The 24,057-nt window shown below is 36.4% G+C and overlaps 1 protein-coding gene across 5 annotated transcripts in view; it reads right to left on the bottom strand.

Moving 5' to 3' along the window:
- LOC106054397 (collagen alpha-4(VI) chain-like) overlaps window positions 1-24,057 on the bottom strand; it is a 39,665-nt gene that overhangs the window by 10,770 nt on the left and 4,838 nt on the right. For 4 of the 5 annotated variants that reach the window (XM_056044378.1, XM_056044379.1, XM_056044377.1 and 1 more), the window contains exons 2-13: window positions 22,537-22,656; window positions 21,279-21,494; window positions 18,868-19,000; window positions 11,401-11,533; window positions 10,353-10,428; window positions 8,098-8,535; window positions 7,425-7,565; window positions 4,346-4,363; window positions 3,839-3,975; window positions 2,511-2,654; window positions 2,240-2,379; window positions 1,345-1,535 (exon numbers count right to left, since the gene is read on the bottom strand). In XM_056044378.1, coding sequence (XP_055900353.1) covers window positions 1,345-1,535; window positions 2,240-2,379; window positions 2,511-2,654; window positions 3,839-3,975; window positions 4,346-4,363; window positions 7,425-7,565; window positions 8,098-8,535; window positions 10,353-10,428; window positions 11,401-11,533; window positions 18,868-19,000; window positions 21,279-21,494; window positions 22,537-22,609 — 1,840 coding nt within the window. In that variant the 5' untranslated portion in view covers window positions 22,610-22,656. The remainder of the gene's footprint in view (window positions 1-1,344; window positions 1,536-2,239; window positions 2,380-2,510; window positions 2,655-3,838; window positions 3,976-4,345; window positions 4,364-7,424; window positions 7,566-8,097; window positions 8,536-10,352; window positions 10,429-11,400; window positions 11,534-18,867; window positions 19,001-21,278; window positions 21,495-22,536; window positions 22,657-24,057) is intronic. The other variant, XM_056044380.1, reaches the window with a different exon arrangement.

Raw genomic sequence — 24,057 nt, 5'->3', positions numbered from 1 at the left:
CAGGACAGCAAGCAGTAAGGACTGTGTGTAAGACAGTGAGTCCTTGAAAATGTATCTGTACGAGTCTAGAAGTAGACAGAGAAAGACTTGTAGTGTTTATTAGGCAGTTCTGTTGTGTTGCAAAGCATTTGAAGTCGGTGTAGCCGATTGTGTTTATTGGCTATTGTTGATGTAATTGTAAATAAACCGCCACCTTGTTTATTAAAGCTCTTGTTGTCAAGTTGATGTGTTTGAGATGTGTTGTGTTGCTGGGCAGTGTTTACAGTGGCCTAGATAAGAAGAATGTAACAATATAGATTACACATAGAAAAACCGCATTAAAAATAAAAAGATTAGAAACTGGATAACTACGAAAAATCAGACACACTATGACCTGCTGACCACTGTCGAAAAACGCAAATTATGGCCATATTCTAAGGTCCTCGGGACTCGCAATGACCTTCCTCCAGCGAACAGTACCAGGGAAAAGAAGAAGAGGCAGACAGTGAACGCGATGGAAAGACAACTTAAGAGAATGGATAGGCATGTCACTGAAAGATGTTCTATAGATCAAAAAACAGAAAGGAATGGAGAAAGACGGTCAACAGATTATGTGTGGTGCCCCAATGGTTCATTAGACTCAGAGATAGGTAAAGGTGAAGATGATAGTGAACCCATCATTTGTTTATGTATTGATTTACATGTTTAGGTGTCCCTTCGGGCAAGGAGATCCCGCAGGATGGCAAGGGATATAAGCGAGACCATTCTTTATAGGAGGCCTGAACACTGAGCTGTAACGTCACAACCTTTCGGCAGTTTAGACCAATAGCTCGTTGCCACGTCACAGGTCTGTATGACGTGACAAAGAGCTTTTGGTCTAAACATCCCACAGGTTGTGACGTCACAGGTCAGTGCTCAGGCCTTGTATAAAGAATGGTCTCGATGTAAGCGGGTAGGGAGAGAACTCGCGACAACAGTCCGAAAAGTACACCACACGACCGTATGCCGTTGTAAACAGTTAGTAATATGTAAAATATTAAGCGATCAATTATGTATCTGTGTGTGAAACAAACTGAGGTCGTCTACACAGACCATACAGTTCATTAACATTTAGAGGCTGCCGCCCTTACGAATATTTCAGTTTACCAAACATAATGAAGTAATGTCCATACAATACTAATCCAAGTGCTATATGAACTGTCTCAATTATGCATAGTGTCATAAGTCGAGATAACACTTATTGCGTCATTTTAACAACAGCAGAACTTTTATTTTATTTCATCTCCTTACACTTAAACAGAGGAATTTTTTCGGATAGTATTTGAGCCTTCGAAACCATAGTAGGAAGATACTCTATACACGTACGTGTTGGGGCGACATAGCCGTAACAGAGACGGTCCCTGGTGAAGTTCTTGGTAGCTGCTTCCAGTTCATTGTAGCCAGTAATGCTGTAGAGGTAGTTGTAGCCGCTGGCCTGCTGCTGGAGGCTCATCAAGTTGAGATTTCTGTTGTTGAGGACAACGAAAGGGACGATGGTGTAGCCCAAAGCCTTCAACCTGGAAGAAAGAAGACACCAAGGCTTGAAAACAAGTTTTGTTCTGAACTTAATGGTCTAGTAAAGAGTAAAGAGAAGATAACTCTGTTCTATGCACATTATTGTATATAACAGAGCTATATATTTATATATAGTTGTTTCCCTTTGCTTTATATTCCGTCTTTTAAAATTATACAGACTACAAAGCTTTGCTTATGACCAGTATACTGACATTCCGTTAGTTTTAGATATAGTTGGACTAAGTAACCTTTTTAATGAGCCTGACGTATGAAATCTCCAATACGAAGCTAATGACAAAGAATAGTTATTTCTTCTAAGTCAAAATTGCTGCACTGAAAATTGTTCTAACATATGGAATGTGGAATGTATAAATCTGGGTATGTAATTAGAGTTTCTAAATTAGGTTCCAGTGCTCTATGTATTATTGCTGGTTTAGTTTTAATTAAACAATTCTGTATCTTACATCAGTAATACTCAAACTATCTTCTGGGAGGTATACATTTCCGTATTTATTTTCAGTTTTTTTAGCACAATAGACGAAAGTTTCAACAGCCAGATTGCATCACGTGAAGGGATGGATGTGGCCCTCGGATCGAAGGTTGGCATCACTTTCTTATATCATTCGAGTCGAAACCTACGGATTGTTTAAAGTAAAATAAAATGGTCTTACTAAGAAGATTTTAGTGTTGTTTTTTTTTTTGTTACCTGTTGAACTCATTCTGAATGTTGGCAAGGTCATTCTGGTAGGTGGTTTCAGGGGCGACAATAGCCACATAGCTCTTATAGTTCTGATCACGGGCCCTGGTGGTGATGAGTCTAAGTGCCGCCACCAGCGAGGCGCCACTCTGTCAGAGACGATACCCAGAAATATTAAGTAAGATACAAATGAAATGGATTTATAATGATTTGTTCTTTCTATTAAAGAAATAAAAATAATTATAAAATCAAGTAGCTAATGCTGTTTTGTTTCGCTAACCTGCTGTATTCCGTTGGGGAGGGTGTTCACATAATTCTGGGCCTGTATCGCTGAATTAGGAGTGCTGATGTCAACAAGAGTCCTGGCATAGTCACTAAAAGTCACCAGACCTGTGTGGATATCTGTGTTCTGTACGCTAGGGTCCTATGATTAAAAAAAACAATAATGTATTTGTGAAGAAACATGTCCCTTTACGTTTAAGGTGCCTTTTAATTGTGAAGTATTTCAACATAACTTATATACAAAGCAAACATTATATACAGATCTCCCAACTTTACTAGATGACTCCCTCTCTTCTTGTTTACACACTCGTCACTTCCCCTAAGTCCCCTAACACTCCGATACCCAACACTTGGCCGTGTGTCACGGTTGACCACACAGTAACCGTGTCACAACAGTAATCGTTTATGATTCTTATAATACATTTATCATTCTTTTTTTAAAATTAAACATGAGACTGACCCTTGACCCTTCTTTTGTCAGGAGTTTGTTGAAGTTTCTTTTTCTCAGACTTAAATACGTGTACATTCAATAATGAGCAAAAAAGTATACCAGGTATTCTAATCCAAAAATTATAGTGTGTATAGTATAGTATAGTCCAAAAAGGTCACTAAAGAGGAACTGAGTAAAAAAACAACAAAGAAGAAGCCCATTAAAGAAGATATCCTTCAGAGGTGCTGCCAGCACCCACCATCACAAGACAAGCCCTCACTTTGAACCCAAAAGGAAAGAGGAAGATGAGTGGGCCCATAAATACATGGCACCAAGATTTGGTTACAGATGCCAAGCAGATGAGCAAGACCTGAGTATAATTACATATATAGCTTTTATATAGCGCTACTTTCACGCTTATAGCTTGCTCAGAGCGATTTTGGTCCAATCTCATTGGAGTGGGGGGGAGGGGGTATCTAGGAGTTGGTTTTCCGTGCTGCCTTTAGGCGCTCAGTAAACACAACTCTGCCCAAGTCGGGTGTCGAACCTCGAGCCTCCTTCTAGGTAGCCAAGCCAAGCCAAGTTCAAGCGCACTTGGCCACTCGACCACGCTTCCCAATTCGAGAGAATGCCAAGGAACAGATACGCCTGGAGGAAGCTGGTTTGGGAGCCTATGCCTCAGGTGGAGCTACAGAAAAAGCTGACATGACGATATAATAGAAAGAATTCAGAGGAACAAAATTTTAGCGCTTAAATGATTATTTTTAGTGTAAGATTTGTAGTCGCTTGGCGTTGACTCGGAGGACACTGATGGAGTTATGAATAATGCAGGATTACCAAGTAAAGGAATAAAAACAAAGTAATGAACTCACGTAGGACTTAGGAAAGATACCTACCAAGATAATCTCCATCATTTTCCCGACTCCATTCTTCAGCTTGGCGAAGTCACCAGTATAGTCAGTGCGGGCCATACCTTCCGAGACACTAGACACGTCCAAGACTAGCCATAGGTCACTGTAGCCCATGTAGCAACCTAATTCGGGGATGAAAAAGCAAATGAGTAGACATAAATTTATTAATTCTCACTAACAATTTAGGTCATTTAAGATTTCAAACTTTTCAACAATTAGATTCCAAATGAACTTTTTTCCCACCAATTTTTTTTTTTACCCGAGTAGGAACATTACTGAACATCATATTCTAGACACTCGATTACATAGTTATAGCAACTATTGCGACAATGTTTAGAGAGTTTATCAATTGCAAATTAAGTTATTAACTCAACAAAGTTCAATGTCATTCCTTATATAATACAGACGTTACTTAAAAAAAGAAGATGATTCCTTAGTGAACAACCCAAGATAACAAGAAAATAAAAACACATAGAACAATCTAGGTCCTACCTGGAACTGGAGGTGGGCCTGCAAGGAACGGGAGAGGGAGAGAAAAACAGTTTATTAATATCTTCAAAAATATGAAAAATTTCGAATTTACACTATCAAATGTTAATTTATTGACTTGATTACTGCAGCCGAATAACATTGTTCTCAATTAGTTTATTTTTTAAATTTTAATACTACATCATCAATGCTGTATAATTACAAAAAATACAAAAAACATAGCAATACGATTTTTTTTTTAAATAAGTGATAACTAACATAATATTAATCCTGAAAACAAATGAACACATGAATTGTAAAAAAAAAATAAAAAATTAAATTGTAAATATAATAGCTATTATGTTTATTCATTTAAGTAGATGAAATATATATTTACATAACAACAATATCAAGAAATTATGGCTTAGACTATTTTCTTAATCCTATGGCAAATAGATTTAAAAAAAAAATAGTGTTAGGCTTAAAGTTAAAAAAGCAGAAACTAAAATTTCGTAAATTTTCTGAAAAAAAAAGTGAAACGAAAATGTTAATTGTGCAGTGTGAGAAAGTGAACAGTGAAACAAGATTTGTGCAACTGTTAATCACAAATAGAACCAGGTGGGTACTAACAAGGGAAACAAAGAATGCTTGTGCTCGAAGTGATAAACAAAGGACGAAAACAAATATGTGCTCAAATGAAAAGGTTATTTAACCAGTGATGTTAAGGACTAAACTAAAAACTTCTGTCTGTTCTAAGCAAACATTGACAAAGTGCAAACCGCAACTTAACAAGTGCCATGAGCAAGAAACCAAAAAAAAGGGAAACAATCAAATAAAACATTTCAGAACAATGCGCATTTTATATGTGAGCAGCTGCAAGACCTATTTAGATTGAATGTAAAACGAATGCTTGTATTAAACATAAAGACGCTGTAAGTCTTTACAGTTAAAATTTGCTTATAATATTTGTAAATAAAGATTATTACGAAAACCCATTTATTATGTAATAAAATTGATTTTCTTCTTAAATGCAAGGGTTATATCTCTATTCTGATGCACTAACCATCTAGATAAGAATGTTATAAAGTTATCCATTTAAAGATGAACGCACAGAAAATATATATTTGCAAATTACCAATCATTCATTGATCACGAGTTCTCTTAAACAATTTCGTACACAGGTTCCTTTGAACTCACTAAGAACCAGATTTAACGTATTTGCAATCTGGCGACAGCTATTCGAGAATACCCACACGATTTCTATCAAACCTTTGTATTTTCTTTTCTTTATTTCCCCTACAGGCCACAGTCTACATATAAAGCATTTAAAAAAACCCCACAAATTCTGTATTTAATTTTTTTTTCCCAAAGTCTAATTATATTTATTATACCTTACGTCATTTCCGGTTCCTTTCAGACGATCAGTAAAAGTTCTACTCGAATGAACGTTCTCGAAATATGAGTGCCTGTATGTGTCGTGGGGGGGGGTGCATACTAAACACTATACAGCCTGGGAACAAATGAAAGGGGGATAGCTGGCGTGAACTGCTAGTATTACAATAAACGCGCACTTAGGCAGAGTGTGTGTCTTGTTTTCTTGAGCCCGCGTTTGTTCATCTTTTTGTCTTTATTTTAGAGTTTCATTTTATTATTTTACTGAATGATTACATTGTAGTATTTTGACTGAAAACAACAAAACAATATTTGAGTTGAAAGGTATTACGAAGTAACTAAATACTCTAATACATACAGACATTTCAAACAATCCAACTATGTAGCTCATTCTTCGGCAAAACATTTTATAACGGAATTTGTTTAAAATTGTAAGACATTAAGACTTCACAAACAAATAAAACAATGTGAACTTTATTACTGAGGACTCTGGACGAGAAAAAATTAAAACAAATAATTTGAAACTAAAATGTTAAGCTCGAAATATGAAGAGATTCTCTAGTTTTGATTAAGCTTACATCAAGAACCATGCTGAAATAAAATTAAACAAAAAGGAATAGGATATTAACTCAAGGTGCTTGTCAGCCAAAAACAAAAAAAAATCTTAAATGAAAACAATTAACAGAAATAAGAAATAAATAATGAATAATAAACAAATGAAAATGGCAGCGAGATCTAAAAGACATTAATAAAATATTTTAACTAAAACGAAATCAATGTGTTTTTTTCTCCAAAACATATTTCCATCAAACTAGGACAAAACATCTATATTTAGACATGCACGTGCCTTCTGTGACGGAGATACTCATTACGTAGTCTTCTGTGTGAGGAGACAATAGATGTTATGGTCAGTTTGGATCACAACACACAACACACAACACGTTGGAACACTTATACTAAACATGCAACTAAAGGACTGTGTCCATGCAATAATCTCTCAGATATAAACCAGACATTCAGAATAGCAAAGTTTTTGCTTATAACTTGCGCTCTAATAACGAATAGTTAATATTTTTAAAAAAATAACTTTCAAACAATAATTGTAATAATATGAATATAGAACATTTACTTTTGTATAATTTTGAAATGAAAAATAAATCAACCTTTTTTTAACAATGAGAAGCACCTGGGTTTAAGAAATGTAGGCAAATAATTTTTATGCTTTTTTGCGAGATCTTTATTTCTCGTTTTATTTCCTCACTCTTTCTCTCATACACACTTCTACCTCGCTATCTACCTCATCTCTGTATTCAGTACATTCAGTCTCCAGATTTCTTTCTTCTATCGCAGCCAAACTACGTACTAGTGGACTCCTTGTTCAAGATACGAAATTATACAAAAATGCCGCCATGACCAAGGAGCGCATCTGAGAGAATTTAGAGAGCTAGACCTTCGTCTTATCTTATTAAGGCTAATGTGGACTGTGCACCTCTGGCCATAAGCTCATGTTTGCTTCTTGCGTCTGTGACTTGAGACCACTATGTTATCAAAACGTTTCATTTCCAACATGTGTGAACTATAAAACAATGACCACGCCTTTGCGATCGTAGTCTCCGAATACGTCATTACAAGATATTTACAATACAAGCATGCGTGACGAGAGCATACAATAGCCTCGAACCTAAACCTGACAAGAAAGGTAGACACTTACTTTCGCAAAATTTATTGAAACTGTTATATACCCTCTCGATGACTGGTCTCAATTGATAGAAACTGGACAGTGCGAAGGAATTATTTACCAACGGCTTGCTGGCTACACCGTCCAACTCTATGGCAGTGTTGATTCCAATACCTAACAAATAAAAGTAGATTGTGGTACATCCTTATATGTGCAAAAGTAAAGTAAAGTACCCCTTTCAGACCTTGCGATGTAAAGGGAAGATGATGTAAATATCATCTGTTTCTGTGACCCACGGTTAACGAGGGTGTCATGTCTCCAGCATAAAGACCAGCCGCCTTTACTTTTCCCCAACTAAAGTCAGGTACCCATTATAATTGGGTTGACTCAGATTCGCCCTGAAATCCCGAAATTGAAAATCCCAGTCTTCACCAGGATTTGAACCCTGAACCATCAGTTTGGAAGCCGAGAGCTTTACCACTCAGCCACAGCGCCCCCACATATGTTTAATGAAATAAAGAACATAAATAGTAAAATCCTAAAGAATCTAAAATGGCCACTTGACATCCTCATTAACATGTAAATACATCGAAAGATACATTTTACATGATCAGCCACTTGAATATATTAGTTTTGATAGATCTAAAAAATCAAAACATTGCATAATAGAGTTTGTGTAAAAGGCTAAGGTTTCCAATGTACGTACCTACAGTAAATATTTGTATACTTTGCGCCCTGACTGATTCTGCCTCTCTAATTGTTGAGCCTTGATTAATATTGGAGTAGGTGGCGCTGAGCAAAATAACGACATTTGGCGCCTCTATCCTATCGCCATTTCTGGTCGTGAACATCTCTTTCAGCAGCGTCATGGCGCCCGCTAAGTTGCTCCCTGCTCTGGGTGTGTACTGCAGGGCGCTAAGGGCGTCCATCATGCTCTGCTTGCTCCTGTCAAATGTGGTCATCTGAAATAAAACGTTGGCCGAGTCGCTGTAGGTCATCACCCCCACGCGGAAATTCCCATTGTCGACGAAGGCGAAGGCGAGAAAGTCTTTGACGAAGTTGATCATCTCTCTAAAAGTCTCCAAGTCAACTCTGGAGGACGTGTCAAGGACGAATACGAGGTCAATATGGGAGTCAACGCATTCTGCGAAATCCTAGCAATGATTAGAATCTTTACCAAAGAAAAAACAATAACAATAAAGTTATCATGCACATTATATAAACCATGCAGATTTTAAAAAAAAATGATCAAATATCAATCACAACTTCGGAGGAGGTGTCGGGGAGTTATATTGTCTCTGATATGTAAGAAAAATCACACGGTTCCATTGCCTGAAAACCAAAATAGAAGACAACACAATATAATGGCATTAATATTTGTTCTCCATGACCTAGATCTATCTACAAGCCTGGGTGCAAAGTTAAAAAGAAACGTTTCAGCGACCATCCAAATCATGAACTAAACATTGTGTTTGCAATTGTTACACGATGAAAGACTAAGATGGATTCATAATTTAAAAAAGTACAAGAACAAAGGTCTAAAAGTGTTGTAAAATAATTGGAGTTTAACGATTGTATATTGAAGTTGGTGAGAAAGTAGACTTGGGCTATATTGAAGTTGGTGAGAAAGTAGACTTAGGCTATATTGAAGTTGGTGAGAAAGTAGACTTAGGCTATATTGAAGTTGGTGAGAAAGTAGACTTAGGCTATATTGAAGTTGCTGAGAAAGTAGACTTAGGCTATATTGAAGTTGGTGAGAAAGTAGACTTAGGCTATATTGAAGTTGCTGAGAAAGTAGACTTAGGCTATATTGAAGTTGCTGAGAAAGTAGACTTAGGCTATATTGAAGTTGGTGAGAAAGTAGACTTAGTCTATATTGAAGTTGGTGAGAAAGTAGACTTAGGCTATATTGAAGTTGGTGAGAAAGTAGACTTAGGCTATATTGAAAAGTAAAATGTTTCCTTTCTTTACATATTTAGCAACCATTGAAAATTGCAGAGTAAAAAAAAAAACACTATTGATTTAAATTCAATTATTAGATGATCATCGAAACGTTTACTATGTGTGAGATGCAAAACTTGTTGAGCGATTTAATTTAGTCACTAAAGTGTGTCATTTATTCAGGTCCCTGAAAGCTAAAAAATGTATACAATTATTTTAGTAAAGCATCAAAATGTGCAACTTGTTTTTATCATTTTTTTTCTGCCAATTAGTTTAAAAAAAAAAAAAATTTCAACATTTTTGAAAAAAAAATCGTGACATCACTCGTGTCTTTGTAATGGCATTGAAGTAAAAAGTTTAGGACAATGTTAATAAATTATGATATAAAAGTTAAAAAGCAAACTAAACATAACACTATGAAATATCTAATTATTAAAGCTGTTCTTGTTGGAACGAATAATGAAAATATAAAGCAGAAACAGGGTTAGATAGATCTAACTAAAGCTGACAAGATTGACAAAGAAGGCAAGAATGTTTTACATAATGATTCTAACACAGAGTTTCTCAAACTGTGGGGATGGCCCATCTGGCGAGGTGTGTGTGTATGGGGGTGGGGGGGGGGAGAGTGTGCGATGTCCTGACAACTGAGACAGGAGGAGCAGGTCAATTTCTTTCTTAAGGGGCAAAAGAAAAAAAAGTTTTTGTACCATTTATTTAAATTATAAACATTGGCAGAATTAAACTTTTCCTAAACGCTGAATATTTACCACTGTCTATTTAAGTTTATTATGTTACATCATTCCACGATGTCTTTTTTTTTTTTCTTTGAAAATTAAACTTATAAATTGATGATCTGTATTAAGTTTAACAGTTTAACATAATTATTTCGAGAATCAGGAAAGATGACTCACAAAATACTTGTAGCACTGCTCTAGGAAAGGTTATGGAACTTTGATAAAGATAGCTAAGAAGGAGGAAAAAAAAAACCTATTCTATTTTACTAGTGTGCCAGTGACTCACTCAGGTCAACGCAAGCTTTGTTGGTGGCATTTAATAAGCTCTCTTCCAGTGTCCTGAAGTCTGGTGTCAGAAGCACCTGCACATGAAGGTAAGACAATTCCTGTATAATATCTTATAAGTGTTTGTACTAATGGTTATGACGTTTAACGGGAGATTAAACTGGTCAACATTTTCTAACCCTAAAATCCTTTGATATAGTTCCAACATCTGTAAAACAAATATCTTCTATAGAGGTTTGTGACATTCGCCATCACTCACAGACAATTGCTTTATATGTTCTTTATTGAAAAACCTGAAAACCTGTTAGTTTTTCTTGCCTCTCTCTCTCTCTCTCTCTCCTCTCTCTCTCTCTCTCTCTCTATATATATATATATATATATAAATAAATATATATATATATATATATATATAATATATACATACACAGTGCTTTTTTATAAAAAAAAATAGGTGCTTGTACTCAGTGATTAGCTGATGGATTGCCTATCTTTTAATTAATAATATACGTTAAAATACAAGAAAATTCAAAAAGGTGTCGGTACGCTGTACCGGTGCGTACGTCACAAAATAAATATATATTAGCAATAAAGAGATAAAGAGAATTCAGAGATTACAGAAACTGGAACAACGAGGTAACTATCCATTCTGACAGTATATCAGATTTGTGACAGTAAATTGAAGTCGGATAAGTTGCCCTCATACAAGCTATACAAAGGTAACCTTCTTGTACTCACAGAACGAGTTCAATAGAAAGAATTTAACATTTCAAATCCTATGGGAAAACAAACTTTAATGAGTCTATACAGGACACCACAGTGCGGATTGACATTTCTCATGTGTTTAAAAAAAAAAGTAAAAGAAACAGAGGGACAGAGGGGAGGGGGAGAGGCGACTTAGTAAGCATGAAAGCCGACAGTTTGAAAGCGACACCAAATGATCCCCTTGTTTGCTCTTGTCAGGCGGACGTGTTACTGCTGTTTGCCTCAGTGGAAATGCCTTGTAATAACTTCTGGAGACAAGGGTTAGGCCAGTGAGTTTATGCTATTACCTTATCAGGTTTGGAAGCCAAATTCTGAAGCTCAGCAACATCGACCTGCTTGGTGACCCCGAGAGCGTAAATTGTGATGTTGTCAGCTTTGGCGATGTTGGAAGATGTGACAGTTTTGCTGGGACTTGTGGATCTGTGAAAACAACAACAACATCGGCTTTAACTTTCATTTCATTGGACCTCATTCACTAATCGTAAACCAACAACAGGGAGCCACGTGCTTTCCTATCTCTTCTATACAACTTACTACCTTTTTCCAATCAATAATGGTTATCACGTGACCGTTTTTATTTTCGTTGTTTTATTAATAGTCATCACGTGACCATTCGTTTTGGTGAATGAGGTGCATTCAAAGAATTCTGAATTATAGGGTAACGTGAGGCAAAAAGCCCCCTATAAGCTGCTATAAAGTTCTAGATTTCAGAACATGCGGTTTATATTGCAGAGGATGTAAAGGCCATCTGTTTCTGTGGCTCACGGTTTACGTGGGTGTCATCTGACCAGCACAACGATCAACCACTTTTACTGTTTCCCAAGTAATGTCAAGTACCCATTAGAGCTGGGTGGACTCAGAATCGCCCTAGGGATTCCAAAAATAAAAATCATAGTCTGCAAAATGATTCGAACCCTGGGCCCTCAGGTTGGGAAGCGTTTTACCACTTAGCCATCGCGCCTCCTGTTACCAATTAAAACTGACATGATTTAAAGACAATCTCATTAAGGTCACGTGGATTCCCCAGAATGCTTTGTACTATACATGTTTAATTTTTCATTGACCAAAACTATACACAGGATGTGTTCTTACACATTATGAAATCGGTTAATAAATGATAGAAACAAATGAGAAGTTCATTTGCTGCCAACAGAAAACTAGATGCAATGCAGATTGTAAATGTTTACTATTGAAATACACCTTGTCACCAGTTATAAAAAAAAGTAGTTATTTAACAGCTCCATGTAAAAAACAACAACATGTAAATGATCATATCGAAGAATGCTTTAAATCATACTGAATGAATATAAAAGAAAATCTTCCAAACTATATTTCTTTTACCATTTGTCTTTACATAATCTACTTGTCTCATGTAATTCAAATAGAACACATCTGAAGTGCTAAGTGCATTGAATTCAACCAACAGAACAAGGAGTAATGCAGTGCACATTTCTTTATTGCACTGATCTCAAACAGAGGTCTTTGAATAAAAGGAAGTTCCATAATTAATGTTGAAGCTAAATCCTTGTGTCAATATTGAAAACACGCATGAAAATTAGTTGGACCAGCGCATGCGCAGAGTAAATAGGGTCTGGTCTTGTCAGAGGGGGCTAGACCTTTGAATGTTATAATATTTCTTAGTTGGATCACTCCGAAGTATCAAACATAGGCTTCGCTCGAATGCAGATTTTTATTTGGGGGGGGGGGGGGCGGCTTAACTTGAAACGGTGTGACATTAATTTTGAGGATTGATCTTGACTGTCACTCCACTTGGAAGTGATGTTGAAACTCAAGATGTTGAAGTCCGCGAAGGATACGCCACTGTGCTAACATCTTTAGATAAACATTTTCCGCTCTCGCATCTAGGTGACGAAAAATACGCCCACGTTGTATAATTTATTTCTGATCTGATGTAAGGTGGCTGAGTAAAATATTTATCAATACATGTTTTTTTTTTAATTACTTGTTTTGATAGAAACCTTAATATTTACTAGTTATTATTTCAAATCTGTTTTTTCTTTTTTTTTTTTTTTGCGAATTTTATTCACAATGTCTCTCCATTTCGCCCCTCCACACTGCCAGCTAATTTTTAGATCTCTACTGATGGTATGAAGTCCTTGTTGAGAGATCTGTACGCAAAGTCAATATAGAAAACACGTGACTGAAATATGGGTCAAGTCATGGGGTAAGATTCAACTTTAGGAAAAGGTCAAGGGCCATTGGTATGTACTAGATTGGTAGATCTTTGAAATGTAAAGAAATGAAGGGCTTGAAAGTTCTGATCTGATCTTTCAGCAATGTCTCTAAATGTTAACAAAAAAAAAAAGAGGTTATGGTTGGGGCGAACATAATTTAGTTAAGAATATATTAATGTATGTAAATACACATGACTAATTATTATTGTCCGACAGTAGGCCTATTCCAAGCATGCTAGTAAATAAATCAGCGTTCTGTTATGTTACAGGCTAATAATATATGTCTTATACATGTGGACTATTGATAGCTTTAACTTGTTTCATATTGTGCCGCCCCATTCGTAACAAATAATAAGTTAGTGCATCGAACATTTGTACAACATGTTAATATTTTTTTTTAAATCTGTAAACACACACCTATATATTATTGTCTGAACATAAATTCATATCGCATCTATCTATACATATATATATATATATCATGGGCGTAGCCAGGATTTTTTTTCGGGGGGGGTTTTGGGGGGTGAATTCCCCCCCCCCCCCCGGGAAAAAAAATTATATGTATTTATGTGTGTGTGTGTACATAATCTTTATTACATTCTGACCCTTCATTCTTTCGGAAGACGTTTATTGTGCCCTAGAATAGGTTCTTCCATGAGTTAGTGAAAAAATTGTAGATTCCCCGACATTACTAGCAAAGGGGTCTGGGGGAGCGCTAGGAGCTCCACCAGCGCGGGGCTAAGCCGCGCCGCCAAGCACTATTTCTGATATTGAAAACCAACAAAATGCATATTCTGAGGTATCTACAGTGCATTTTCCTGCTATTAAAAAGTTCTATTTCAAAAACCTAATGTGTTATTCTTACTGACTTAGACCCTCCCTCGTCGTTTGGCGCATTTGCCATCAAGCTGTTTCCATAAAATTGTGGACTCCCCGCCATTACTAGCAAGGGGTTCTGGGGGAGTGCCAGGAGCTCCCCAGCGCGGGGCGAAGCCCCGCCGCCAAGCACTATTTCTGGTATTGAAAGCCAACAAAATGCATATTCTGAGGTATCTACAGTCCATTTTAATGCTATAAAAAAGTTTTATTTCGAAAACCTAATGTGCTATTCTTACTGACTGACCCTCCCACGCCGTTCGGAGCATTTGACGTCAAGCAGTTTCCATAAAAATCTGTCACTGGTAATGTCTGAAGCCTCTTCCCACCTACCATGAGGACGTCCATGAATGAGTGGCGTCAAGTTGTTCTAGGATATCATTGAAACTCTTCTTATGCGTAATTCATTTTGTCGGAGAATATGTCCCGCAAACCTCATGCGTCGTTCTCTCACAATCTTACTAAGGGGTCGACTCCCAGTTCGGCATAGGATTTCCTTGATTTAGATCCGATCTCTATAACTGACTCCTGAAATCTGTATTAGCCATCTTTGTTGAGCTACATTTAGTGTTTTTCGATTCCGGTAGATGACTATTCACTGCAGTTTATTAATGGAGCCCTGCCACTGGTAAAAATAAGTAACCTCTCTTGAATACGCTCTTGGAATTAAGTAACTGTAGTTTGCTTTAGATTTTATATCGAAAAGAGAAGTTTTATCGTCAAAATCTTCTGTTGGGGGTTTTCCACCTCAAATGCTCTGTAGGGGGATCTTAGACTCAAAACCATCTGGAGGGGTTTTAAACTTTAAAAAAAAGCCATCTGTAGAAGAAACTCAAAACCCCCGATTGGCTTGGCAACGCTCAAATAATTTTAGTGTGTAATTTGTTTTTTTTTTATATTGAAGATGTATTTTTAGCACCAAACCCCTCTGAATGGGGGTTTAAACTCAAAACCACTTTCGGCAACGCTCATAGCATTTTGAGTGCGTAATTTACTTTTTTTCTTACACTGAAGATGGCGGGGGGTTTAAATTTAAAATCCCTCTGACTACGCTCATAGATTTTAGAGTGAGTAATTTTCTTTTATTTAAATTGAAGAGGTACTTTTTAGCTTCAAACTCCACTGGAGGGGAGTTTAAATTCAAAACCCCATAGACTACACTCATAACATTTTTAGTGAATAATTTACTTTTTTTTATTATTAAAAAGAGGTATTTTTTACCTTCAAACCCCACTGAAGTGGGGTTTAAACTCAAAACTGAGTCAAAACCCATTTAGCTACGCTCATAACATTTTGAGTGCGTAATTAGCTTTTTTTTATATTAAAGAGGGGGTTTATCGTAAATTTTAGACGGGATTTTAAAATCAAAATCATCCTTAACTTTGCTCTTGGAATTAGGGGATTTTCGTTTGCATTTTGTTTTGTTTTGTTTTATAGAAGAGGGGGAATTAACTGCAAAAACCCCAGGTAGGGGGTTTAAAACTCAAAACCCCTGGTAGGGGGTTTTAAACTCAAACTCGAACCGTTCTGGTAGGCGTTTTAAACTCGAACCCCCCTGGTAGGGGTTTTTAAACTCGAACCCCCCTGGTAGGGGTTTTTAAACTCGAACCCCCCTGGTAGGGGGTTTTAAACTCAAAACCCCTTTGGTTGTGCTCGGGCAAGTGATGGTTTAGTATTAAAATCTCGCCTAAAATAAACAAAATCAAAGCAAAAAATCAGTCACTGAATTCCGACTTCCCCCCCACCCTTGGGGGGGGGGATTTCATTTCGGGGGGGGTTTGAACCCCAAGAACCCCCCCCTGGCTACGCCCATGATATATATATATATATATATATATATATATATATATATAATTCTCTTCTTGGCTCAAGAGTTTGGACAAGAAGTAAAGGAAAGTCACGCTTTTATTTCTGCATGTCGGACTAGAGTTACCCTACGAAAAAAAAAAGGAGGGGAGAGAACAAGTAGTATTAACCCGTCACAAAAAAAGCAGGGCCGGACTTAACCGTTGTGATCAAGAACTCATGGAAAGATCACTCTTTTTTATTTCTACCCCACGTAGTTTTAGCGGCGAATAAAAGAGGGGGTGGGGGAAGGAGAAAAAGTAATCTATTTGTATTCACCTGTGACTAAATAGCAGGGCCGGACTCAACCTTTGTGGGGCCCTATGTGAAACGGATTTCGCGGGGCCAAGTTTGGGTAGGGATACTGATAATAGGCCTTAGTGAAATTTAAGAGTTTGTATTAGAAAATAAATTCGTCTTTGCATTTTATTCATTTTTACTTCGTACAGAATTACTTTACGAGCCTTGCGTGTAGCGAAGTCATACAGTATATCATAAAAAAAATATTTCCTACATAGATAGATCACGCTCAATAGCAAGAATTACCAAATGTTTCAATCTATCTTCGAGAATTGTTGACCTCAAGTAATTCTTCATTAGTTTGAGGCGAGAGAAGCTTCTTTCACCAGATTCCACAAATACGGGTATTGCATTATGGCGATTTTTTTTTTCATCGCGCGTAATGGCGTTTTCCATTTTGAATGACACCCCAAAAAAAAAAATTGTCTATATATTTCAGGATTTTAATAATTTCTGGAGATTTCCATGACTTTTTCGTATATTTTGCAATTTCAGGAGATTTCAAGGAGCTCCTGGTAAATCACGAAGCTGCGGGAATTCTGTTATAAGTTATAAAATGGTTTAATTTAATAATTTACACCTAGAATTAGCGCGGTCCTTTGAAATTGCGGGGCCCACTGCGGTCGCATAGGTTGCATTGGCCTAAGGCCGGCCCTTCAAAATAACGGCGTATGCTACGCCGTGGGTCGACTAGTATTACTATATTAATACAAAAGTTTCTAATAAACTCCGTTCATAAGGTACGATGGTATCACTGAAATTAAGAGATATTTGTAAAATTGTATTAATTTAACTTATTTATTATTTTCTTTGATGTAGCTTTAAATTTGATGAAGTGTGATTTAAAACAAAAATTTAATTTCACCCCTTATTGGGATATACACCAAATGAAATAACTCCTCCCCCATTTAAAACTTATCTATCTTTTTATTGATAGCAGACACACAACCTAGGTGTTTGTTTTTCTTCATAGCGGACTGTACTATGGTTTTCTGGTGCATGTAAATTTCAGGTTAATTTATAAGATTATGTAAATATTAGACTTCTGAATAAATGCAAGGTGTTAAGCTCAAGTACCTCTTGTTGACCTGTTGACCTCTTGCTGACCTAGCAGACGTCTGGATCTGAGACGTTCATGTGGAAAGGGGGGGGGGGTAAAAGTGGTTTTGAAGGAGTATTTTAGAAAATGGAGGTGTGATTTGATTTTTCTAGCCATCCGCGTGAAACGAAACACATTTCAGACATATATTACCAATCAGAGGCATTCCGCACTCTACACCCACCTCCACTGTTACCACATTTGAATTAAAAATATCTTTTTTTTTTTTTTTTTTTTACGTCCCTTTTTTTTCCCTCTCTCTCCTCTCGACTTCTCTCCCTTTCATGGAAGAGTTTCAATTAAGACCAAAGTCCCCAAGTCTAAGTGTTGATTTACTCCGTAGGTAAGGGGCTTAAGGAGCACGGATCAGGTAGCAAACATGACAGGCGTGCAACGGATAACTCAGTCAAAAGTAATGTATACTTTGTTGCTAAGCGCAAATGTAGGCGCTCGAGTTGACAGGGGTAGAGGGTTGTCGGAGGGATGTAGAATTTGCGCCTTTGCGATGATGCCGATGAGAGATCATTTCTTCTTGCATAAAGGCCGTGTTTACTAAATCTTTTCTTTATTTTTGACATTATAACAGACACTTTAACATTTTGACAGACACTTTAGCATTATTATTGACACTTAACAATAAACACTTTAATTATCAATTTAACTGAAAGTTTGAAAATGACACTTTAAAATTAACACTATATAACTAACATTTTAACATTGACACTATAGCTGACACTATAAGATTGACAGTATAAATTGTCACTTTAAGAGTGACACTATAACTGTCACTATAACATTGACACCAAGACTGGCTCTATAATATTGACACTATAGCTGACACTTTAAGATTGACATTATAACTCGGAATTTAAGAGTGACACTTTCACTGACACTACAGTGACACTATTACGGACTCTACTAGACAGGGCCGTCCCTAACAACATCGGGGCCCTATTCGAAACGGATAGAGGGGGGCCTAGTCTAAGTAGGGAAAGAATAATAAGTGAAAATTAAGATTTTGTATTAGAAAATAAATCAATCTTTGCATTTAATTTTTAATAAATGAAATCTGACATTGCCGTTTGGCGTTTTCTGTTATCAATAAAACTATTGTCTATTTTTCAGGAGATTTCAATAATTTCAGGAGATTTCAATAATTTCAGGAGATTTCCAAGAGCTCCTGGAAAATCAGAAGGCCGTGAGAACCCTGTTATAAGTTATAATGATTTATATATAATATAATAATTTACACCCAGAATTAGCGCGGGGCCTATGGAATTGTGGGGCCCAATGCAGCCGCATAGGTTGCAGTGGTCTAAGACCTCCCGCTGCTAGCCTGATAGTAGAACTTCAACTGACTGTATTAGACAACTCCTCTCTACACTATAAATAGAACACTATAAGAGTGTCATTGTCCAGGACATTGTCCAGCTACTTACGCTCCGTCTGTGATGATCATGAGAAGCTTGGGCACAGATCCTCCACGGCTGTACCTCCTAAACATCGCCACAGCCTCATCAATGGCCAGGTCAGTCCTCGTCTGTTCATCTGGATACTCCAGTTTATTTAGGGCTGGACATTGGACAAAATGTTACTCTCGTTATTTGGTTGTTGATTTGCCGTTCAATTTAGTAAGCAAGCCAAATTTAAAAGTAATTTTATTTAAAAAAAGTCTTAAATAAGGAAAACAACTGTACATTTATAGTCATAGCCATCAATACAATAAAAGTAATTTCCCTTAATCAATATCGTACTAAATTAATTCATTTCCGATAATTAATTGACTAATTGGTTAATATTTTGATTGATTCATTTTTTGTTAGGTACATTAAATAACTGTAAGGTTTTAACTTGCTTCTAGAACGGGTGTTTGAGAAATACACTGCATGATTATGGGGTGACAAAACCCCACATAATTAGCCATATCTGTTAATGCTAACGAATAAAGTTTATTTATTGGTAACAGACAAAATCATTAATTACCAGTAATTCATGGACTGATTGGCTAATCTTTTATTTGTTTCATGTCTAGTTATTACAATAAATAATTGTGTAAAGTTTCAATTTGATCCGAGAATGGGTGTGAGAGAAATGACGTGTACACCATTTGGCGAAGAACGAGTGAGTTGATAAAAACTTAGCAAAAAAAAAAAAGCAACGAAATCAGTTAAAATTCAAAACTATTTTCCCCTATCCTCTAAGCAAAACTAAAAATAAAAATCACATTACGAACGCTTAGAATGCAAAAAAAAATTCAGAATGAGGCATAAGGAAAGAGGCGGGACAGAGAGGAGAAGAGATAGGGAGAGAGGAGTTAAACACAAAAGAAAAAGAAAGGAGTGGTCAACAGAGAAGAGAATGCAAGAGAGGGGTGATTGGACTGAAAGAGCAAGAGAGAAAATGACGAAAGAAGACAAAAGAACGAGAGGGAAAAGAAAGAGGGAAAGCAAGAAAGAGATAAGAGAGAGGGAGAGGCAATGAGTGAGAGAATAGAAGGGAGAGACAGAGAGGGTTCTGAATTGGGTGCATAAAACCAAGTCGATGCATGACTATTCATCTTTTATCTACATAATGTATATGTGGGATATAGATCTATGCAATGTCTATGTGGGATATAGATCTATGCAATGTCTATGTGTGATATAGATCTATGCAATGTCTATGTGTGATATAGATCTATGCAATGTATATGTGTGATATAGATCTATGCAATGTCTATGTGGGATATAGATCTATGCAATGTCTATGTGGGATATAGATCTATGCAATGTCTATGTGGGATATAGATCTATGCAATGTCTATGTGGGATATAGATCTACAAAATGTCTATGTGGGATATAGATCTACACAATGTCTATGTGGGATATAGATCTATGCAATGTCTATGTGGGATATAGATCTATGCAATGTCTATGTGGGATATAGATCTATGCAATGTCTATGTGGGATATAGATCTATGCAATGTCTATGTGGGATATAGATCTATACAATGTCTATGTGGGATATAGATCTATGCAATGTCTATGTGGGATATAGATCTATGCAATGTCTATGTGGGATATAGATCTACACAATGTCTATGTGGGATATAGATCTATGCAATGTCTATGTGGGATATAGATCTATGCAATGTCTATGTGGGATATAGATCTACACAATGTCTATGTGGGATATAGATCTATGCAATGTCTATGTGGGATATAGATCTATGCAATGTCTATGTGGGATATAGATCTACACAATGTCTATGTGGGATATAGATCTATGCAATGTCTATGTGGGATATAGATCTACACAATGTCTATGTGGGATATAGATCTACACAATGTCTATGTGGGATATAGATCTATGCAATGTCTATGTGGGATATAGATCTATGCAATGTCTATGTGGGATATAGATCTACACAATGTCTATGTGGGATATAGATCTATGCAATGTCTATGTGGGATATAGATCTATGCAATGTCTATGTGGGATATAGATCTACACAATGTCTATGTGGGATATAGATCTATGCAATGTCTATGTGGGATATAGATCTACACAATGTCTATGTGGGATATAGATCTACACAATGTCTATGTGGGATATAGATCTACACAATGTCTATGTGGGATATAGATCTATGCAATGTCTATGTTGGATATAGATCTACACAATGTCTATGTGGGATATAGATCTATGCAATGTCTATGTGGGATATAGATCTACAAAATGTAAATGTGTTTTGTACCAAATGTGTATGTGTTTTAAACTAAATGCCAAAGTGTAAAAAAAAATGTCTGCGTGTTGTTATATACTAAATGCGCATGTGTCATATACAAAATGTCTATGTTCTAACTCACTTTCAAGCAGCGATGTCTTGTTTCCGGTCAGCTGAATCACCTGGTTGGCCGCTACACTGCTGCTGAAGGGAATGACGCCGACGTGGATCTCATCCCTACTGACCGCAAGTTTGTTGACCAAGTTGACCAAAGAGGTTTTCTGCAAGTTGAAGTTGTCCTCCCCCATACTGTTAGATCCATCCACAGCGAAGATAATGTCAAGATTACCTAAACATTCTGAACAGGTAAACAAAAAAAGATGACTTCAATGCCCAGGTAACATTTTCTTTAGAGAAGAACATAAATCTAGATCTCAAGTTTTTACTGGATTTTATTTTAAGACATTCAGTTATGAAATTGAGAGTGTGAATAAAGTTACCTCATCGAAATATTTCATTTAGGTCTTTTTTTAGGATGTTATAAGCCTAGAGACATCCCACAAGGTCGGTTCTAACGTAACATTCTGTTTGGTGATTTAAAAGAAGGCAGGAGAGCCGCTGGCCACTCACTTTTAAGGTATACTGATGTATGCAAACGCGACATAAAGCTCTTCAAAATCGACACGAACAAATTGGAAAAAAAGGGGATAGATAGATTAGGGAATAGGAGATAGATTCAAATGGAGAGTGAACTTAAAAGGAAGTGTCCTGGATTGCAGAAGTAGAAAGTAGAAAGAAGTGTGACAGTGCAACAGCACCTGGTGATTACTGATGCCCAACCTGTGACCGCTGCTGTCTATCAAAGATAGTCTCGAGATTTGAAGCAAGAAGAGTGGCCATGGTGAAAGAGCGCCGAACCAACAGAAAGCTGATAGAAGAAGCAAGCTTATCTGCAACTGACAAAACTTACCCATGCCACGTATGCGGCCGGATTTTTAAAGCGAGGATTTGACTTTGCAGTCATCTTCTTTGTTACGTAACATCCCCCCTTTCAGACCTTGCGATCCATAGGTCATCTGTTTCTGTGGCTCACGGCTAACGAGGGAGTCATGTGGCAAACACAACGACCAACCGTCTTTACTTTTCCCCAACTAATGTCAGGTACCTATTAGAGGCGGGTGGGCACCCTATGGATCCATAAATGAAAAGTCTCATTCTTCACGAAGATATGTACCCTGGACCCCCCGGTTCGGAAGACAATCTCTTTACCACTGGCCACCGCGCCTCCAGAAATATTAAACTATTTTTTAACGCTTTTAGAAAAGAGAAGTGGCGGCCCCAAAACTTAGATCCAGTCATGCATACTCCCCTGGGTAAAATAGATTTTAACTTTTACTTACTAGTTTGTGAAAAAATTCCAGGAACAGCAGCCGCCAGCGTCGCCAGAAGAAGCGTTATCGCCCTTGTCGTCATGGTTACCACTTAGAACGATCCTATTTTTTTAAATGTTCTTTTGAATTCTTTAATAAAAACAAACAAACCAAACATATAGTAGATGAAGAATAGACTCAAGGAATGTCAAGGAAGTTAACAGTTAATTATAATATTTGTTTTTGGATAAATATAAGTCATTGGATAGGTTAAAGGTCATTAACGTTGACGATGTCTATGATTTCTTTTCAATATATATTTCCGTTTGTTCTACATTCTTTCTTTACTATATATATATATATATATATATATATATATATATATATATATATATATATATATATATATATATATGAAATCATCGTTATCATTGAAATCATCAATAACAATTTTATATATCAAAAAATCTAAATGTTGATTTCATTTATTCGGAAGTTCGTCTAAATTCGAATATTCCATTTTTGATAATAAACCTTCGAATTATGTTCAATATAAATTTATTTTGGCTAAGATAAACATGCCCCTACTTAGGACCTTCGTTTCTTCAAAATTCGGTCGTCTTGATGGTCCCGGGTTCATACCCTGCCCGCTGCCACCCCCCCGTCGTCGTATGTGAGGTTTGGACTAGGAAGTAAATTATCTTCAATTCAGAAGGAACATACGAAGTGTTAAACAAACAAAAAAAAAAAAAAAAAAAAACAACCAAAAAAAAATATCAAAACCAAAAACAAAAAAAGGAACTGTGAAATTAGAAATAAAATAACTCTAAAATAATTTTGTAATGTAGTTTGTGTGTTTTTATATACTTACATTATTATTTATTGTAATAGCAACAGTGTTTTCTTTTTTTTTTTTTTTTTGGTCTCCAAATTTCGATTTTGAAATACTAGTTTTCACTCTTAAGTTCTAATTTATCATTTAAACATATAAACATAGATCCACCTTTAAAAATGTAAAGCCAGACCTTTATTTAAAAATGAGACTGTTATCATGTATCCATTGTGATCGACGGTAGCCACAGTGTTAGGATTTTATTACAGAAAATAATTTAAAAAATTCTTTATGTAAATTTGATAATTGTTACAAATAATTTCGAGTCTGCACAAGGCTGGAACTGAGTTGCCGTGTAAATGGAATCTTGTTTAAATCACAAATATTGGATACTTCATGTCACGTGGTTCTGTCGGTCTCATTGAAAGGTTTTGAATGTAAAGTTGAATGAAGAGAAAGCAATAACTTGATTATTTAAATCCTCGAGCTAGCCCTAAAAATGGTGAATTTGGATATTCAGTAGCTACCCTAGAATTTTTAGGAGAACTGCGTGACAGATGGACAACACAAATATATTACCGGCTTTTTCTTTAAGGGGGACGCTAAACAAGATTGAAATATGAAAAACAACTGCTGAAAATTAACGAATCAAATTTAAATGTTTCGTTATGGGATGGAGAAATTTCATCTCACAATCATTGTCAAGTCCCTGAACATAC

The sequence above is a fragment of the Biomphalaria glabrata genome, chromosome 10 (assembly GCF_947242115.1).
Source record: "Biomphalaria glabrata chromosome 10, xgBioGlab47.1, whole genome shotgun sequence".
Classification (NCBI taxonomy): domain Eukaryota; kingdom Metazoa; phylum Mollusca; class Gastropoda; family Planorbidae; genus Biomphalaria; species Biomphalaria glabrata.
Note: the sequence above shows the minus strand (reverse complement) of the source record. Positions and strands in the feature narration are given on the sequence as shown.